At 38.7% G+C, this 18,384-nt stretch overlaps 1 protein-coding gene across 1 annotated transcript in view; it reads left to right on the forward strand.

Moving 5' to 3' along the window:
• The first annotated feature begins 2,259 nt into the window (after positions 1 to 2,259).
• LOC121442582 (tetraspanin-7) overlaps positions 2,260 to 18,384 on the forward strand; it is a 109,876-nt gene continuing 93,751 nt past the window's right edge. Inside the window, exon 1 of the mRNA XM_041644174.1 lies at positions 2,260 to 2,401. Within this exon, the coding sequence (XP_041500108.1) occupies positions 2,321 to 2,401 (81 nt within the window). The 5' untranslated portion in view covers positions 2,260 to 2,320. The remainder of the gene's footprint in view (positions 2,402 to 18,384) is intronic.

The raw sequence follows: 18,384 nt of genomic DNA on the forward strand, positions 1-18,384 counted from the left end.
CCCGAATCACAGATCACAATTTGTTAGCAAGGCTGTCTACAAAATATTTTAATTTACTTATTAGTTATGTTACTTAAGATAAGTATATATTTATCTCTGCATTTAAATAGTTTATTTGGGGTAGAATAATCTAAGTTTTCAAGAAATTAGACTTAATTAGACATTCCAAAATAAAGCTTCAAAATTGGAATGATGAGCTGGTTTAAGCTGATGCTTTTCATCCGTAAATATCCTCTAGTCTGTATAAACTCATCAAATTATCTTTGAGGGGCTGTTAGAATTTTTGACTTTACAGAGTCACTTATACACGGCCAAGGTATTTTTCAGCTATGACCTTGAAGTCATTAGAAGCCTTTCCCTGTCCCTCCAGAGAGTTGTAGGAATCAGTCTGCAACCTCTCAAGGTAAAGGAGGAATCTCTTTTGTCAAGACAAATTTAATTTCGTCACAGAAAGGAAACTGGCCCTCAGCTCTCGCTTAGTATTAGATCCACCTGAAGGGCTTTAAAGCCTCTGGAGCCTTCAATTCATTCGAGATAATTGAGACTAGCCTGGACCAGGCAGGGGCATTCACTGTTTCTTTTCAGCTCTGCAGGTGGGACAACTGAGCAGCACTCATTGAGAAGCACTGCGAAGTCTCCCTTTCTTTGACACTATTTCTTATGATTGGTCATTTTCTTCACCAGGTCTTCTTTCTCATGTGTTTCTTGTTTGTACAATGACCTTACTGACCTGCAACCATGCCTAATTCATTGCAGGTAATAATTACAATAGCTGCAACCAATCTTGAAAGGCTTTGCCAAGCTGTATTGACTCTATTATTTTACTCTTTACATAATGTATTCTTAACAATGTCCACATGGAGTTAGCCTATGATGCTGTTGCTTCCTATTGTACTCTTCCTGGGGAAGAAGATTAAATCTCTGGTAGAATCTATACTATGAGTCCCTCTTTGAATTAGCCGCAGGAAATCTAGGTATAGTGTATATTATTTTCTATTCTGTAATAAATCACATGCCATAAAAGTCATTCTCGAAAATTATGCCATTCATTAGTTTTATTTTCTCGCTAAATCATGCAACCACCACCATTATGCAATTCCACAACACTTTCGCCACTCCAAACATCAAAGCAAGCACCCAACCCATCAATAGTTACTTATTCCTTATTTCTGTCCCCTACCAACCACTCAGGGCTTTTTTCTCCATGGGTTTGTTTATTTTAGATGTGGCTCATTTGGTATGTGATCTTTCTGTGTCCGGCTTCTTCCGCTCTGTCTACTTTGGAAGTTCATCCACTTGGAAGCACGTACCAGCAGCACTGATGAACAGTTTTCCGTTGTATATGTACGAGGGTGCCATCCATTTGTCAGGCGATTCCACTCATCACCAGTATGAACTGGCGTTTACATCCCACACTGGTTTTCACACGGCCTTGGGCCTTCATTTCTCTTGGGTAGAGTCTAGGGTTGAATTCCTACGGTGCCTCTACAGCCCACTTTTGGAGGAACTACCAAGTTGTTTTCCCTTGTGTTTCCTTGCTGCAGTGTGGCTTCACAGGAGTGAGATTGTGTTCCCTAGGGGAGGCAAGGGATTCTCTCTGGTAGTTTATTTAATCATTTGATTTTTTTATTGTTTTCTGTTAAACATCTTGTATATAAGAATGTTGTTACATCTTGTGATTTAGTTTTGTCATTTTCAAATGTGGGGAAATCTCAAAATACGGAGTTCAAAGGGAACCTTCAAGTTCCAGCGAAGTAGCAAGGATTTTGGGGTCTCTGAACTCCCCGGTTCTTTACTATCTTCCAGCTGTCTCTCTGGATATCACAGTCTGTTCCTGGCACAAACAGGTGTGCTTATCACCAAGGACATGACTTCTGAGTGTCCAAACGCAGGAACACACTACACAATCTTTATGTAGTCAGGGGCACGCCCTGCTTTGTACAAAGCCGAAATCTTAATGTTGGGGTGGTCTGAGAAAGGTTGCCCTGACCTCCGCCCCAGCTTCTAGGCTCTCGGGTTCACTGGGTCCACGAACCATTGCAGCCTCCAGCTTAGCTGGGGGATCTGTGCCCAAGCTGGAGTGCAGGCTAGGGCTGCATTCTGAGCTTCCAATCAGTCACCAGTTGGCCTGCTCCTTCGGCCCAAGTCCCGCAGGGTGCGCGCTTATGCACGCGCCTCTCCCAGCCTGCGCGCGCCCGCCGGGGAAGCTTGGGCTGCACGCGCCCCGCGCCCCGCCTCCGTTGGCCCCGCCTCCTCCCCCTCCCCCTCCCGCGCGCCGCCCCGCCGCCCGCCGCCACCGCCGCCGCCGGAGCTCAGTAGTATGGCATCGAGGAGAATGGAGACCAAACCTGTGATAACCTGTCTCAAAACCCTCCTCATCATCTACTCCTTCGTCTTCTGGGTGAGTGCCCAAGCCTGGCTGCTGGCCGGGCTACGGTCCAGCAGACCGTGTGGTGATGCTCTTAGAAAGAAAGGTGGAAGAAAAAACCCAAACCCGAAAGCCAATCTTAGACGGTGGATAAGGAGACAGGCGCAGGGTCCTGAGTCGGGGCTGCGGGAAGGTAGGGTGCAGGTCTGGGCTGCTTAGACCGTCGATTTTGTCTGACGAAAACTGTAGTGAGCTATGTGGTGGCGGTGGTTGCAGATTTTTGACCCTTCCAAATATATATATATATATATATATATATATATATATATATATATATATATATATATATATATATATATATATATATATATTGAATGCATTGAGTTCTTAAGCTCCCTGGACAGGGTCAGCCCCTGGGGAAAGTTGGGGATTTGTCTGTTTTCTCTTCTGGACTCCTCTCTCTACCTTACCAGCTAGTTTTGGAGGCCTGCTGGATCTAACCTGTGGCGGGTTGGGAGTGGGCGCAGGACAGCGGGGTTTGATCCCCGATTCCAACTCAGTCCTGACCCGGTGGGGCTGCGGGAGACAGTCGCCGGCAGCCTTCTGCCCGCCTGGACAAGGGCAATCAGTCTCTCAAATGCACTAATGCGGGACAGGCGCCGCCACCGCGTGGAGGCGCACGGAGAGGGTCTTACATAAGCAAGGGGTTATCTATCTTTGAGCGTACTCAGTGAGTTGGTCTTACGACCCCTTTCTGGTTCTGTTCCACCCTTTACTGTTTCCATCTGGTCATTGTGTTTACTGTGTGAACCCAATCTACAGTACATAAGAGGAGGACCCCTACTACCTGGTGGCTGCGGTAGCTCCCCAACTCTGTTCCCTACCTAATTGGTACTGCTACTAGTCCTTGAGCTCAATGCAGAAAGGTGACGTCAGCCCTTCAGCCCAGGCCGGCGATGGGCTGCTTGGTGCACCTCGTTGAGGGATGCTTCTGTGCGCAGGAGGAGGGGAAAAAAGGGGAGGAGGGGGCTCCGGGCTTATGCCTTACCTCATCCTGTTTGGCAATTCATGAAATCAGTGCAGCGTTGACACTGCAGTGATTCATTTGCAGAGGTGGGTGGTACCTAAAGACCATTCCCAGTTCTTTCACCACGTAGATGCCCCCAGTTCCCTCTTCCCACCTCAAGCCACAGCCACCCTGCAAAGGAATGGATTCCTCCCCCCCCCCCCCATAATCTGGGTCATTCTGACTTCCAATATAGTCATTTTGAAACATGAAGCTCTGTTTAAAAAAATCTTCTTGCCTTTGGTTTTTTTTTCTTGCCTTTTCCACCCCAATATTAGCCCCGTTTTTTATTCAATTGTGGAGCACAGTATTGAATGAGGTACCTATACTCGGACTGATGGTAAACTGAATTGTTTGCAGAAGCCAAGACAAAAGCTGAGATTTTTTATATATTAAAAAAAATCCCTAATGTGTCTAGGCTTTCGTTGCTACTGATGTTGGTGATACTTCAGGTCTGAAAAGCCATGCAGTGTGGCAACAACGCAAACCAGGGCTCCGCAATGACACAGAGTAGCATGATCGAGACAGCCCACCACATAAGAGAAACATAGGAGTTGACTTTTTTTTAGACTGGATTCAACACAGGTTGAATCATCTCAGTAGTGGGACTGTGGGCTAGCTATACATTCAAGGATCTTGCTATGTATGCCTGAAAAAAAGCGGTCATGCTTGATGACTATCCAACTTCGCAGTAGCCATTGCTGGGAACTGGTTTAGATCTTTATATATCTCCTTCAATCTGTTGTTGTTTTGCCCTTTGTTGTATACACTTCCTATTTGTTACTGGAGTAAATCTATGAGTGATTATGTTAGGGTCCTGAAAAAGAAGGCTTATGGTTCATGGGGAGGAAGGAGGGTTGTTTTCTGAGCGGCTCTGAAGCCTGGTAAAGGAGGGGTTGCTCCAGGCTCCCGATTTTCATATGGATTATTTAACTCTTTTTGTTTGACAGCCTCCCCCCTCCCCGCTGCTGCTTCATGAACAAAATTGCTTCAAGTCTCCTAAAACATTTGAAATGATCACTGTGTTCTATGACCCTGAAAGTTCCTCATGCTGGCATTTAAATTTATTTTTTGTACTTTCAAGATTTTCATGTTCTTAAGTGTTTACACAAAGTATTTTCAGTAGTTTAAATAGGATTTAATGATCTTTTCACACATTTCATACTTTACAATAAAAAGAATGAGCTCCCTTTAGACAATAGGACATATTAAAGATGTTTTTTAATAAGCCATAGTTCAACTGCTGAGTTTTTTAATGTACCTTGAATGTTGTTTTGAACAAAGCTGCTCTAGTCAGACATAATTCATATGATATATGTCATCCATTTAAAGTATGCCATATAAATATAGTCTAAGCATATAAATAGTTTGCATTTTAGTGTGTTTGTTATCATTTTAGTGTGTTCATGGACACAATCATCACTGCACTCCATTTTTTGTTGTTTCATCATCGAAATAACGATAAGAAACCTTGTTCTGCCCTTAAGATCCCATTTTCTCTCCCACTTGTCCCTCTCCTGGTGCCAGCCGTAGGAAACCACAACTCTACTTTCAATTGCTCTAGATTTTTACTGTTCTGAACATTTCTTATACAAAATCACATATTTGCACTTTTGTGACTGATTGGTTTCATTTAGCATGAGATCTTCATGATTCATCCATGTTGTTAGCATGTGTCAGGACTTCATTTGGTTTTATGGTCAAATAGGATTCCATTTTGTGAATATACTATAGTTCATCCGTTGATGGATAGTTGAGCATTTTGACTGTTATGGATGATGAGGTTATAATGACTTATGTGCTATTAGTTTGGGTATGTGTCTCTGTGTCTCTGTCTCTGTGAGTGCCTATATTTTCATTTTTCTTGGCTATATACCTGGGGGTCTTCATGAAATTACTAGGTCAAATAACTCTATAGTTAATTGTTGGAAGAATGGTCATACTGTCTTTCAGAGAAAGTGTTGCATTTTTATATTCCCTTCAACAGTTAGGGTTCCACTTTCCTTTTATGTTTGCCAGAATTTGTCACTATCTGGCTATTTAATTGTAGCCATCCTAATACCTGTGCATTTATACATCTTACTGTGATTCTTCTTTGAATTTCCTTAATAAATGCTAATGTTGAATATTTTAAAATGCTTAATGATTGTTGGTCATCTTTTGAAGAGATACATATTCATATTGTTTGACCATTTCATTTATCTTTTTATTATTGCATTATTAATCAATCATATATTCTAGGTACAAGCTCCATTTTTCCATTCTGTGGGTTCTCTTCCTTTTAGTGGTCTTTTGAACTATGAACATATATATGAAAAAATGTTTAGATATACATGTAAGTTTATATATGTGTGTGCATATATATATATATGAAGTGCAAATGGATTGGCTTCTCGTGTGTTGCATTGTTCATGCTTTTGATCTTATATGGAAGAATCTTTTGCCAAAGATCACAACAATAACCCTTTAAAAACTGTAAGAGTTATTTCTCAGTTCAGTAAATATATTTGATATATGACTATTTCTTGAATACCAAGTACTATGTCTGGCACATGGTAAGTACTCCATTTTCTTTTTTTACATTTCTGGAATTATGCCCTGTAATATAAAAAGGCTGACTTTTCACTCTTTTAAGGGGAATATGGAAAGATGATTAGTCAGAATTATTTACATTGTGTTCTTTGTGAGTTGTCTTAATTAGACTTCTTTTACTTGAATTTAGGTTTAGGTGTGGAAGGTGTTTTATCTTAAAATGGTCCTAAGTTAGTAGCATCAACAAGTACTTTGGCCTATGCCAAACCAGAAGACTACCGTTACGAAAAAGAGATAGTTGTTTTTATCTGTATTCTTTTATTTGCAATCACTCTCCCTGGCCGCCATATTTTGTTAAAGTTTTGATTCTCGACAGGGCACAATCTCTCCATATTTGGCCATGTCTAAAGACTTTTTTGTTACATCTGGAATGGGTTCCACAGGCATTTAGTGGCTAGAGACCACAGGTGTTGCTAAGCAGCTACCTGATGATTCCTTATAGGGGTTGAGCCCTGCCCAATACCTGGCTCAAAAGGTTAATAGTGCCCAGAAGAGTAGTAAGCGCTGTGAAGAAAAGGAGAGGCCTAATGAGAAAGTCACTGTATTTACCCTACCACAGCATGTTCAACACAATTACCTGTCAGAAGAAAAGCATTCCCTATGACGTGCCATAATGGTTTGTTTGAAGACTAAAGGTAAGTGACTCTTTACAGACTGTGTGCTCGTGGATAGGACAGTTTTCCTTCCAGTTCAATGACATCACCTGAGTGCTGATAACATAATCTTACTTTCCTTGATTTCTATGTTTTATTTTCAGGTTTGGCGTTAGAGGGAGGAAAACACCTAGGAGTAAGTTCTCTTGTGCTTTAAAGACTCGAAACAGTATTACATGGGAGTTTACTTGGGGAATGTTTACATTCTTAATAAATGAATGAAAACTGAAACTTAGCAACACTCCTGGCTAAGGTGTTTAACGCACCACAGCTGAATAGAGCTATCCATAGTGAATTAAATGTGTTCTTTTTCTTCGCATGTTGGTAATGACTAGGGAACTTTAAAAGGACTTGCTTACAATAAAGACTGTTAAATCATTATATCTTTGTGGTCTCTTTTTATCAGATATTTTAGTGAACTGTTATTGAACTTAACTTTGGATAAAAATATCTGTCTTGCTCTAAATAAAAAGAAGTTTCTAATTTTTATGAGAAATGTAATTCAGAAGCAAACAAGAAAACTTTCTAAATATATACTTACCAGAAAACTGTTTTGATTTATAAATTTTTATGGACTTTAAGTACTCATCTGAGTTCTGAGGTAAGATATATGTTGACTACATCTGAACAGTCTTTTGAAGAGAAATGTTCTTTGCTTCATTCTAGTGAATATTGGATTTGTTTATTTTATCATCTATGAATGTAATTAGCTTGCTAATGGTATTGTTAAATCTCTTAATGGTGAAATATCAGTGATTTCTCTTTTCCTTTTTAGAATATCATTAATCATTTGGGGGTAATTAAAATGATATTATTTTTCTCTCTTTTCTTCTAGAAACTCTCAGTGATTAGATTTAATAAAGAGGGAAAATCTTAAAGAGAAGGCCCTAATATTTACAGAGTGTTTGAGATTGACACATATTCCTGGCAAAATTTTCGCATGTCAGTTCACTTCAGCCAACATTCACTGACTGTCTGTCATGTACCAGATATCGTTTATCCTATAAGATGTTATCTGTTCACTGCGTGCTGCATTTGGCATTTTTGTCGGGTTAATCAGTAATACAATCACTTCCAAATTGTTCATAATTAGGTATTATCTAATTGTTGTCACACTATAGAAGTTGGAAATTTAGTTCCTTTGAACCCCTCCTTTTCTCTCATAGTCACATCTTGCAAAGATGTTATCGGTTTATCACACACCATTTTGTTTAAGCAGTGGGCTGTGATGAGGTGACAAGAAAAATCTCTTCATAGCAGAGCCAGCCATGTAGTATGGATATTATGAATACTTATACAACTTTTGATTTTCCCTGTAATTAGCAGCCACCTTGCATTTAGAATGTTTACTAAAATTCATTTCCATATTTTTTCAAGAATTATATATCTGTGCTCAGTGTGTTCAAGCACTCCGTGTATCATTTGTATGGCCTAGTGTTTCATTTTGGCTTTCAACGTGGACTAATGTTCTCTGGACTTCTGCTATGTTGAATCCTCAAAGTTCCTAGATGTTTGTTTGTTCTAGTTCTTGATTTTTTTTTATCTCTTTATTTTGGTAGAGCAAGCTTTCATTTAGTTTTCTTTCTAAAAAGATATATGGGAAGTCATATAGTGAATCCTTTACAGATGCAGACTCCTACTTGATGCTTTTAATTGGCTTGATAGTTTGGCTGAATATATAATTGTAGTTTAGAAAATATCCTCAAATTTTTACTATCTACTTTCTACCAATGTCTCCTTGTTATTAATGTTGAAAAATTAATTATTATTATGATTCTTCTTGAATCCTGTTTTTCCCCTCTGGGAGTTTCTTCTTGCACATTTCCAATGCTCTCAAATTTATCTCTGAAGATATTAGGAATTTTTTTATTTTTAAAAAAAATGTTTTTCTTTATGTCTTCTTTGTTTCTTCCAAACTATTTTTTTTAGACCACGTTATAATCACAGATTTCTGGGGGATTCTGCTAATTGTTTCATGTGTGTTTAAGAGGGGGTCATTTAAAACACATTTGGAAGCTGTTAGCATGACTTTATTCCTGTTTGTTGTTTTTAAGTTGTGTGGCTTTGTTGGGCTAGGTGAGTTTTAGAACTAAGATCAGTATTTTTATGCCTATGGTTTTTCTGTTGGTCTGATCATATGGCCTACAGGAGAATCCTTTCATTTTCCTCTGAACAAGAAGGTAGGGATGTGAGAGACACAAATGTCCATTGTTCTTCTGTTTCTGGTTCAGAGACTTTCAGATATAGTCTCCAAAGAATACATCTCTGAACCTATGGTAGAATGAAAGAGAAACCAGAGACAGGAAGTTGGAGATTTCCTAATTTCTCTTCAAAAAGTATTTTACTAGATCCTTGTAATGTCAGCCTTCTCCCTAATGTCAGCTGTCTATGTCTTCTGGAGGTGCTTGGGTATAAATACTTTATTCTAGGCTGTCCAAAGACACTGCCATATTTTTGTTAGCTCTCAGGATATCAGTATGGTTGTCTCTTCCACTCTTTTTTTTTTAACTGTGGGTTTTTAAAAAAGTGTCATGTCAGTGGAATTTTGGGAGTTAACCAAGATAAATGGATATGTTCAATACATCATCTTTAACAAGAAGTCTTTTCTATCTATATTTATACTTTGCATGCTATTAATTACATGAGTTGTTGATTCTGATTGATCGTATAGAACAACTAAAATGGTAATAGTTGGATTATCATAAGTATTGGTACACACACACACACACACAGGGTTAAAATGAACCAAGAGACTTAGGCATCATAGGCCAGCAGTTTATCCTATTAATATATTTTGGAAAAAAAACTCTTTTGGATGACAAGGAAAATATTCTGTGTTGGAATAGGCTTACTAAAGTCCATCCTCGAAAAGGTCATCAGGTTATCAGGGAGAGAACAAATAGGAATGAAGCCCTGAAGATTTCTGGTATTTTGTCGTCACTTCTCATTTCTTTCCACTGGGAAATGACGCAATGTAGTGTTTTCTGACTTAATTCAGACTCTACTGGACTAACGTAATGTAGTTGCATAAGAGTTTAGCATATGATATGTGTGTGGTGGGAGAGTTGATGTTAAATTACTATTTTTATGCTATTATGGTTATGGGGCATCTATATGATAATCTGGAATCTTCTCGTTTTTAGGCAACTTAATTCCCATATACAATGTGAAGTTAGGACATGCGTACTCTCTTCTATACCATTTGGGGAACATTAAGCCATTTTCCCTAGTAGTTGCTTAGAAACTAGCTGAATTTTTAATCAAAATCAAATGAAATTCATTCATCTTAATCCCAGGAAGAGTTATTGATTTGGCATCGCTGTGTGATACATTATGATGACTCACTGGCTCTTCAGCATTATATCCTGTTATAAGTATTTCAAAAGGTACTGAGAACTGGAAGTCATTTGTGACTGTTTCTTTGTTTAAACATCCTAGATCCTTGAGATGGATGACTAATGTTCTGCCAAATGTACTGGAAATGCACCTTAAAAATATATTCTTGAATTTTTCTACTTTGGTTCCGTTACGGCAGCTTCTGAGCTTTTCTACCACATGGTAGAAAGCAGATCAGTGGATTGATGTGTAAACTCCTTCTGTTGGCTGTTATCCCCCTTGCTGAGATAGATGCTTTTCATTCTTGGCAGAGCACTTTATTCATCTCTATATAGTGCCTCAATATTCATTAAGAAAAGGATGAGTGTAGTAGGAAGCTGCTTGTTTGTTTCCCAGCTGCCCAGACTTCCGAGATAACCGCATAGAAACTGTATTAATTATATCACTGCTTGGCCTAATAGCTCTAACTTCTTATTGGCTAGCTTTTACATCTTAATTTAACCCATTTCCATTTATCTGTGTATTGCCACGTGGTTGTGGCTTACTGGCAAGTTTCTGCATCTCTCTCTGGTGGCTGCTCCATGGCTTCTATCTGACTCCACCTCCTTTCTCCCAGCATTCAGCTTAGTTTTCCCCACCTAACAAACTTCTACCTTGCTATAGGACAACCCAGTTTCTTTATTCATCAACCAATAAAAGCAACACATAGACAGAATGACCTCCCACACCAGATGAAGGGGAGAATAAAAGAGGAGTTTTTCCTTTCATTGTTTTTTATTTTTGATCAGTTGAATATGTAAACATTTTAAACAATCTAATGATAAAATCAAGGATCCTATTCTGCCTTAAAATATTTTCTGTAATGACTTTTGAAGGTGAACATTCCCCATCATCTATTTTAGAAGAAGTTTGTAAGTATCCATATTAAGAGATGAACAAACAAACAAACAAACAAACAAAAAAAGAGATGATTGGGTGGGTTTGGAATAGATACTAATTGAACAACTTAATTGGTGATTCTTAACCCATTTTGTTAAGCAGAAGAACTGCCTGAAATTTTTTAAAATAATGTCTAAACTACATTCTAAGACACCATGATTCAGTTTGTCCAGATGGGGTTCCAGCATTCATGGTTTTGAAATAAATACCTAGAGATTCAACTGTGCAATTAGGATTGGATTGTAAACCCGTGATCCCGAGAAGACATAGTAGCTAATAGCAGGCCATTTCATCTTGAGTCTCTTGGATTGATGTAGGATTTCCCTCTGTACGCTGTGATTACCATTAATGAATAAAGAAACTGCTTTGAACCTATAGCAGGGCAGAACTTAGGTAGGCAGGAAAAACTAAACTGAATGCTGGAAGAAAGAAGAAGGACTTAGAGAGAAGCCATGTAGCCCTGCCAGAGTGTTCGTGATCATCAAGATATTCATGAATTTGTAAATGACATGTAATATCTAGAGTTGGGCAGTGATGGTGCATACTTTTAACCCCAGTACTTGGGAGGCAGAGACAGGAGGATCTCTGTGAATTTGAGGCCAGCCTGGTATACATGTTGAGTTCCAGAACAATCAGAGCTACACAGTGAGACCCTGTCTCAAAAACGAAAGAAAGAAAGAAGGAAAGAGAAGAAAAAAAAGCAAAGCAAAACCAAAGCAAATGTGTTATCTATTTCTTTTAGCAACAATATAACTTAGCATATTTAGTGTTACCCAAAGTTGCACACATGAAAATCATATTTCAAAAATGGAAAGTAATCCCATAATACCAAGAATTAGACTCTCAAGGCAACTGAAATGTCTTTACAGCCCTATTGGGAGACAAAGATTGATTATTTAATAGATATGATGAGCAGCAGTAACCACCAACCTCAACAGTTAAACCTATCCTAGTGAATGACAATTTAGTTCAATTATGATGGCCAGTTTGTTTTGGAGAACATATTCAGAATTGTAAGGAAAAACAACATTCAATTCAATACCAAACCAATCATCAGCAGATAAACACACTTGACAAAATCAAGAACAGCCTTGCACAATGACATGGCTCAATGGTCAAGGGCACTTGGCATCCAGTGATGTAAACCTGAACCCCCTATCTGCACACTGTGTGCACCCAAATGCACCAAGGATACTGATGATGACGAACAATGTCATCAAAGTGTGATGTTTGTAAGGTCAAGGGCAACAACTCATATCCCCATAATGAAAACCTTTCAAATACCATGATACCTTCAAAAGATATACTTTAGTTATAAACTATGATTTAGTTTAGCACCACCACTGCCCAACTCTAGATATTACATCTCATTTACAAATTCATGAATATCTTGATGATCACCAACACTTGACTATGGTGGGTAAGCACAGATTTTTTAAACTCTTAAGAGAGGACAGAGTCTCACAGAGATTATGTGATTCACTTAATATTATAAAACACATGTCCAAATTAAGACTTCTCATAAATATAGTTTGAAATCCCCTTCAGTAGAGGCAATTGTCAAAAGAATAGCAAGTGTATGATATAGTAGGATATGAAGAATAAATTGGGAAGGATAAGGAATTCTTAAAAGCTTCATCAGAGTTGAAGCTTGAATCCAAGTAAAAACAGGGAATATGGATTCTCATTCAATCTCAGTTTTTGTATATGTTGGGTTCACTTCCAAGCCAAAGGAAGTCCGTGTCCAATCACTGGAAACAGGAAGCTCTCAAATGGTGTTTGCGGGCAAAGTTCTAGCTCTGTATTCTTGAGGAAGGAGTACCAACTATTATTTTTAACAGAAATTATTTCCATCCACACAAATGTACTAACAGGAAAATGTTAACATAGTTTTAGTTGATCCGGAATTAGAAAAGAATTTTTGATTACATGTATTTATTTTCTGACTTTGGATTTGGGAGACATGGTTTCACTGGCCTGAAACCCCATTGGACCAGCTTCAAACTTGTGTCTCGAAAGTGCTGGGACTACAGAAGCAAGTCACCATGTGCCACTATTATTTGTGATTTGATTTTTCTTTCAAATGCAGAAATGCAAAACATTAAAATGGAAAAAAAGATAAAATTGTCTTTTATAGCTATAGTTTTTATATTCCGAAACTTCCTGGAGAGTCTAGTACAAAGCAAAGAATTGGATATGCTGGCTAGATACAAGGTAAGGATGAACTATTAACTGCCTATCATTAGTTCATTATGCAAGCTTTAGAAGAGAAAATTTGTTCATTTGCAGTACCATCAAGAATCATGACTGCTGCAGAATAAAGTTAATAAGAAATGCAAAGAAGTCTCTGATATGATGGAATAGAACAAAAATTTCATTGAAAATAAGACCTAAACAGATTTAAAGACACCTATATATTCTTTAGTTGGGAGATATAATATCATAAAATTACCAGTTATCTAAAGATTTGTTTGATATGTATTTTCTTTCATATAGAATCCTGGTAGAATTTGGGGAGCGAGGGGTAGTACTTGATTAAATTATATTGCTAATGTAGGAAACAAATAACTGAGAAATTGATAGGAAATTCAGAAGTTTGTACCTTATATGATAACAGTATATACTGTTTAAGGGGAGATAAAGACAGACCTATGTAATCCTCAATTCCTGGCATCCATGCCTGTGTGCTACCCCTTCTGTTCCAGTGTCAGGAGCATCTATGGCTTGCTTCTCATAGAATATAAAAAAAAAAGTGATCAAATGTGCCATACAACTGCGTTACATAGGAGTTTTACAATCAGTCTTGTTGAGAGGCTCTTTTTCTTTCTGGCTTTGAAAACTTAAGCTGCCTTGTTGAGAGGTGCCTTAGAGAGGGCTACACACTGAGGAATTCTGTGTTGACAACCAGCAGGAAAAGGAAGCCTCCAGTTTGGCAATATGTAAGCAACTGCCAACAATTGGACGATTTTGGAAATGGATTCTTTCACCTACTTGAGCCTCCCAGGAGACTACAGTCCTACCTGATTCTTTAATGGGAACCAAAGGCAGATGATATCACTTAGACTCCACAAAAATCTATGGAATAATAAATGTATTTTGTTTCCTGTATCCATATTTTGGCATTATTAATATTATTATGAAATAATACACAACTAGAAAGTCACTAATTAATTCAGTATAATGTTAGTTTAGAAAGAGGTCAATAAATTAATAGGACACTGAGGAGTCCAGAAATAAGGGTGTGTGTATATTACTTAATAAACGAAACAGTATGTTTTACTAGTTTTAAATGCTGCTGGCACTACTAGATTGGGAAAATTATTGGAGGTTTTGCTTAAATTATACAAAAAATTTCAGTTAGTTTAAGTGTTCAAATATAAAATAAAATAAAATCATATTTTTATATATTTACTATAACATATTTTTATTTAGAAGTAATAGATAGAGCCAAGCTAGTTGGTGCACGCCTTTAGTCTCATCACTCAAGAGGCAGAGACAGCTGGATCTCTGAGTTCGAGGCCAGCCTGGTCTATACATTGAGTTCCAGGACAGGTAGGACTACACAGAGAAACCCTGTCTTGGAAAACAAACAAACAAATGAACAAACAAAAAGTCATAGGTATAATATAGGTGTGAGAGAGACATCTTACAAAATTAGACACTCCGAAGCACGTAAAATATTGATGTAGTTGGTTATTAATTTTTTAAAGGATGTAATAAAAGTTGCACTAAAGTCAATAAATTATAGTGAGGCAAAGAACTTGTGTCATGCTGCTTTCTTCATCTAGACATCTACACAAAAGCTCTCATTTACCTTCTATTGGAAGTCTTCTCTCAATGCAGACCAATGACTGTTTCCTGAGCGGCACTAGGTATACTTGCAGAATCGCTACTTTAGAGAAACAGTTGGCACAGCTCTTCTGTACAGGGCCAAACACTAACTATTTTCAGTTTCATGGGCCATGCATCTAATTAGCACCAGCAGTGTTAACGGAAGCCTGTGCAGCATAGATGAGACTATGGAAAAGTGAGTAACCAAACTGTCTTTACCAAACCAGATGGCCAACCGGATTTGACTCCTGGGCTGAAACTGATTGACTCCTGCTCTATAGGATGCAGGTATAAGGGAGGTCCAATCCTTTTCTTCACTAATTATAGTGTAAAATTTGCTATAGGGGTATGGGAGTAGGAATGAAGCAAGCCTCACATTTTCTACCTTGAAAAGGCTACTTATTCTGTGTCCAGCAAAGTAACCACTAAATTACTTCAGATGTGAATACTTCAAAGTAAAATTCACACCAATTTTTGAAGATTTAGTGTAAAGTGTAAAAAAAACCCTCATTTTCTATTAATTGTATATTGATTTGGTAATATTGTAGATATATTGGCTAAAGAAAAACTTATTATTAAGATTAATTTTCTATTTTTACTTGAGTGTCACTCAGATATTTAAAGCTATAAATGTGAGCTGGGTGTGTTGGTTTAAATCTATAGTCCATGTGCTCAGGAGCTCAGAGCATCATTGCTATGAATATAAGGTCAGCCTAGGCTACATAGGGAGTTCCAGGCTAACCTGGGCTACAATGTGAGACCCTGTGTTAAAAACATATGGCTTGCCACTCTGTCTCTTCTGGATAGCTCTGGGTTAGAAGTGTGGTACAGGTGTACTCCTGTTTCGTGGGACCAGGATGAGGTCCGCTGCACTAAAGAGAAAGGTGTGCCATGGATCAGTTAGGCATGGGCTTTATCATGGGTCAGCTAGGATGGTTTGACTGCCACAAGGAAGACTCATTCATAGTTTGGAGCCTGTAGAGGAGAGCTGCACTTTACATGCCTAGCCTAGAAGTGAGTTAAAATACAAAGGCAAGAGGAAGTGAGACCAGATTAGCTAGCTAGGAACTGAGATCTAATAATAGGGTAACCAGAATGAGCAATGGACAGCAGAAGATGGCTGCTTTAGGATTGGCAAGGACATTAGGAAGAATGAATGCCAGTGTTCTGTACTTCAAGAGTCTGACTGATGTTGATGCCCTCATGACAATGAAGACCCTAAGGAACTGTTTGGAGCCTGATAGGCTGAGCTACGTTTTGTTTTGTATATATTTAGCTTGAGATAGGTTGAGTCTCAGAAGTTTGCTGTTTTCTGGCTGATATTGGTGAAGTTCTTTGTTTTGGCCATCTCTGTACTGTGTGGCACTACCCCCTCCCACCCAAGGTGGTCACAGTTGGTTGACTGTACATTGACTGGTCAGTGAAGCATTTGATCAAGAGAGCAAAACCGAACAGCCTTTTTATACTTTCGAGTGTGCAATAGAATAGAGAAAGCTTGGCAGCTGTTGGGCAAGGTAATAGCAGACACACGCACGCTGGAGAGATGGAATGGAAACCACGAAGACTCAGTTAGGAACTTGTGTAGGTTCCTGGAGAGCCCAGGCATGCCCTTCCAGCCTGCAAGTGGCTTTTCACTTTTCTGGGGAGGCCTGTCCAACTTGGGAGTGACTCCTAGGCTCCTCCTCGCTCCTTTGTTCTAAAATTGCTTGGCTGATGACGGAAGGTGATGAGGCGGATGTTTGAAGTGGTTAGAAAGACAGGGGCGGACTTTCAAGCGCATTACAAGAGCAGTGTGGAGTTGTCAGACAAGGCTGGGGAAAGCCCATAAGGTCATTTAAGAGGCATGAGATAGTAAAGTTATCCTTTACAAATGCGCAGTACGCCCAGCATTCTAAGCACAGTTAATGCTACATTGCTTGCTGATAATAGGTGTAGCAACGCATTGCGCCACCGGTGCTAAAGGAAGCCTGTGTTTCCAGTAAGTCCTGTCTAAGGGATAAAGGTCCTCCTTCATGTAGCAAATTATTTGAGCAAGTTACTCATTAAACTCTTTAATAGCAGCTGCTCTTTTGGGGGAGTGAGCTTTGCAGCTCTCTGAGTTCATATTCTCCAAAGATGTTTCAAGGACAAACAAGGAACTGCTTTGTGTGGTGTGTTCTTCAAAACATACAGGCCTAGAATACACTGGGATGACCCACCCTGATGGCTTTATAAACGGTTTCAAAGGGCAACTTGGAGCGGTGGGTGCCTCAATGGCTCCTCCTTGCGCTCTGCAGTGGCAGGTGGTAGGTGGATCTCCTGAAAGTCTCAATGACCGAGGGAGAAGAAAGGCTTGTCTCCATATTCTCAGGAACACAGGTCAGAGCGTGAGATGTGGGAAGTGACTCTGGGTGGAGAGCATCTCGGAAAGCTTTTAGATGAATATAGACAAAGAGGGCCTCATAAGTGAATATTCTGTTTAAGAAGCTATTGGAACAACATGTGATATGATTTGCCATGGAGCAAATACTGAGCAGGTCTCCACACAAAGTATTAGCAGTTATGGTTAAGAGGCAGAGGAATTTGTGAGTTCCTTTTTGGTGTGTTTTCCAAGGCTTTAAAACGCTAAGTACACGTAGAATGTGTTACTTTTATAATGAAGAAAACAGGAAATGCTTCAAAAAGACACCCTACACGTTGTGTAGTATATGATTTTATTTCTCAAATATGGAATGAGTTTTAAATATGCATCATCTTGTTTATCATGGAGCAGCTCATCAACCCAGTCTACGTTTGTGATTGGATTAAGTTAATGCACATCAAAACCAAATTTAACTTGATTTTTAGTTTTTGTTTTTAAAGATTTATTTATTATGTATACAGTGTTCCTCTGCATGTATGCCTACACGCCAGAAGAGGGCGCCAGATCTCACTACAGACGGGTGTGAGCCACCATGTGGGTGCTGGGAATTTAACTCAGAACCTCTGGAAGAGCAACCAGTGCTCTTAACCACTGAGCCATCTCTCCAGCCCGATTTTTAAGTCTCACCTCTTCAAAATAAAGGCAAATGCCTATTCCTATGGGACATTAAATTTCTGGGTTGGGAATAATATGATAATTGCTTATTTGTCTATTAACCAATTGTATCAGATCATACCATATGCTGTGTTTGCCTTAAGCAGTTAGTTTTCAAAGAAATATGAAAAAATTTACAGTTGATGCTCTATCCTGTCCACTATATCTTAAATACAATTCATCAGTTGAGTCTATTTTTACATATTTAATTATATTAAATAGCCATAATTACTATAAGACATCATCTTTACACCTTTTAAACTCCACATGAATAAATCATTCTAAATTGTAGTGTCTTGAAACTTAGCATTTTCTGGTGAGTTTCCATGTTGATACACATGGGTCAGCCATAGGGATTTTTAAGCTACCCCCTATGGGCCAAATCTACAACCACCTCTTTTGGAAACAAGCTTTATGTATTGTCTATGGATGTCTTCATGCCATAACAGTTATTACAGAAGATTGTTGTAGGGAAGGCTGAAGAACAACTTAGACCACCCTACTTCAATAATGTGATATTTGGCTGAGACTAAGAACTCAGTCA

This window comes from Microtus oregoni, unplaced genomic scaffold, assembly GCF_018167655.1.
Source record: "Microtus oregoni isolate MIOR12 unplaced genomic scaffold, Mior012 000092F_000, whole genome shotgun sequence".
Lineage (NCBI taxonomy): Eukaryota > Metazoa > Chordata > Mammalia > Rodentia > Cricetidae > Microtus > Microtus oregoni.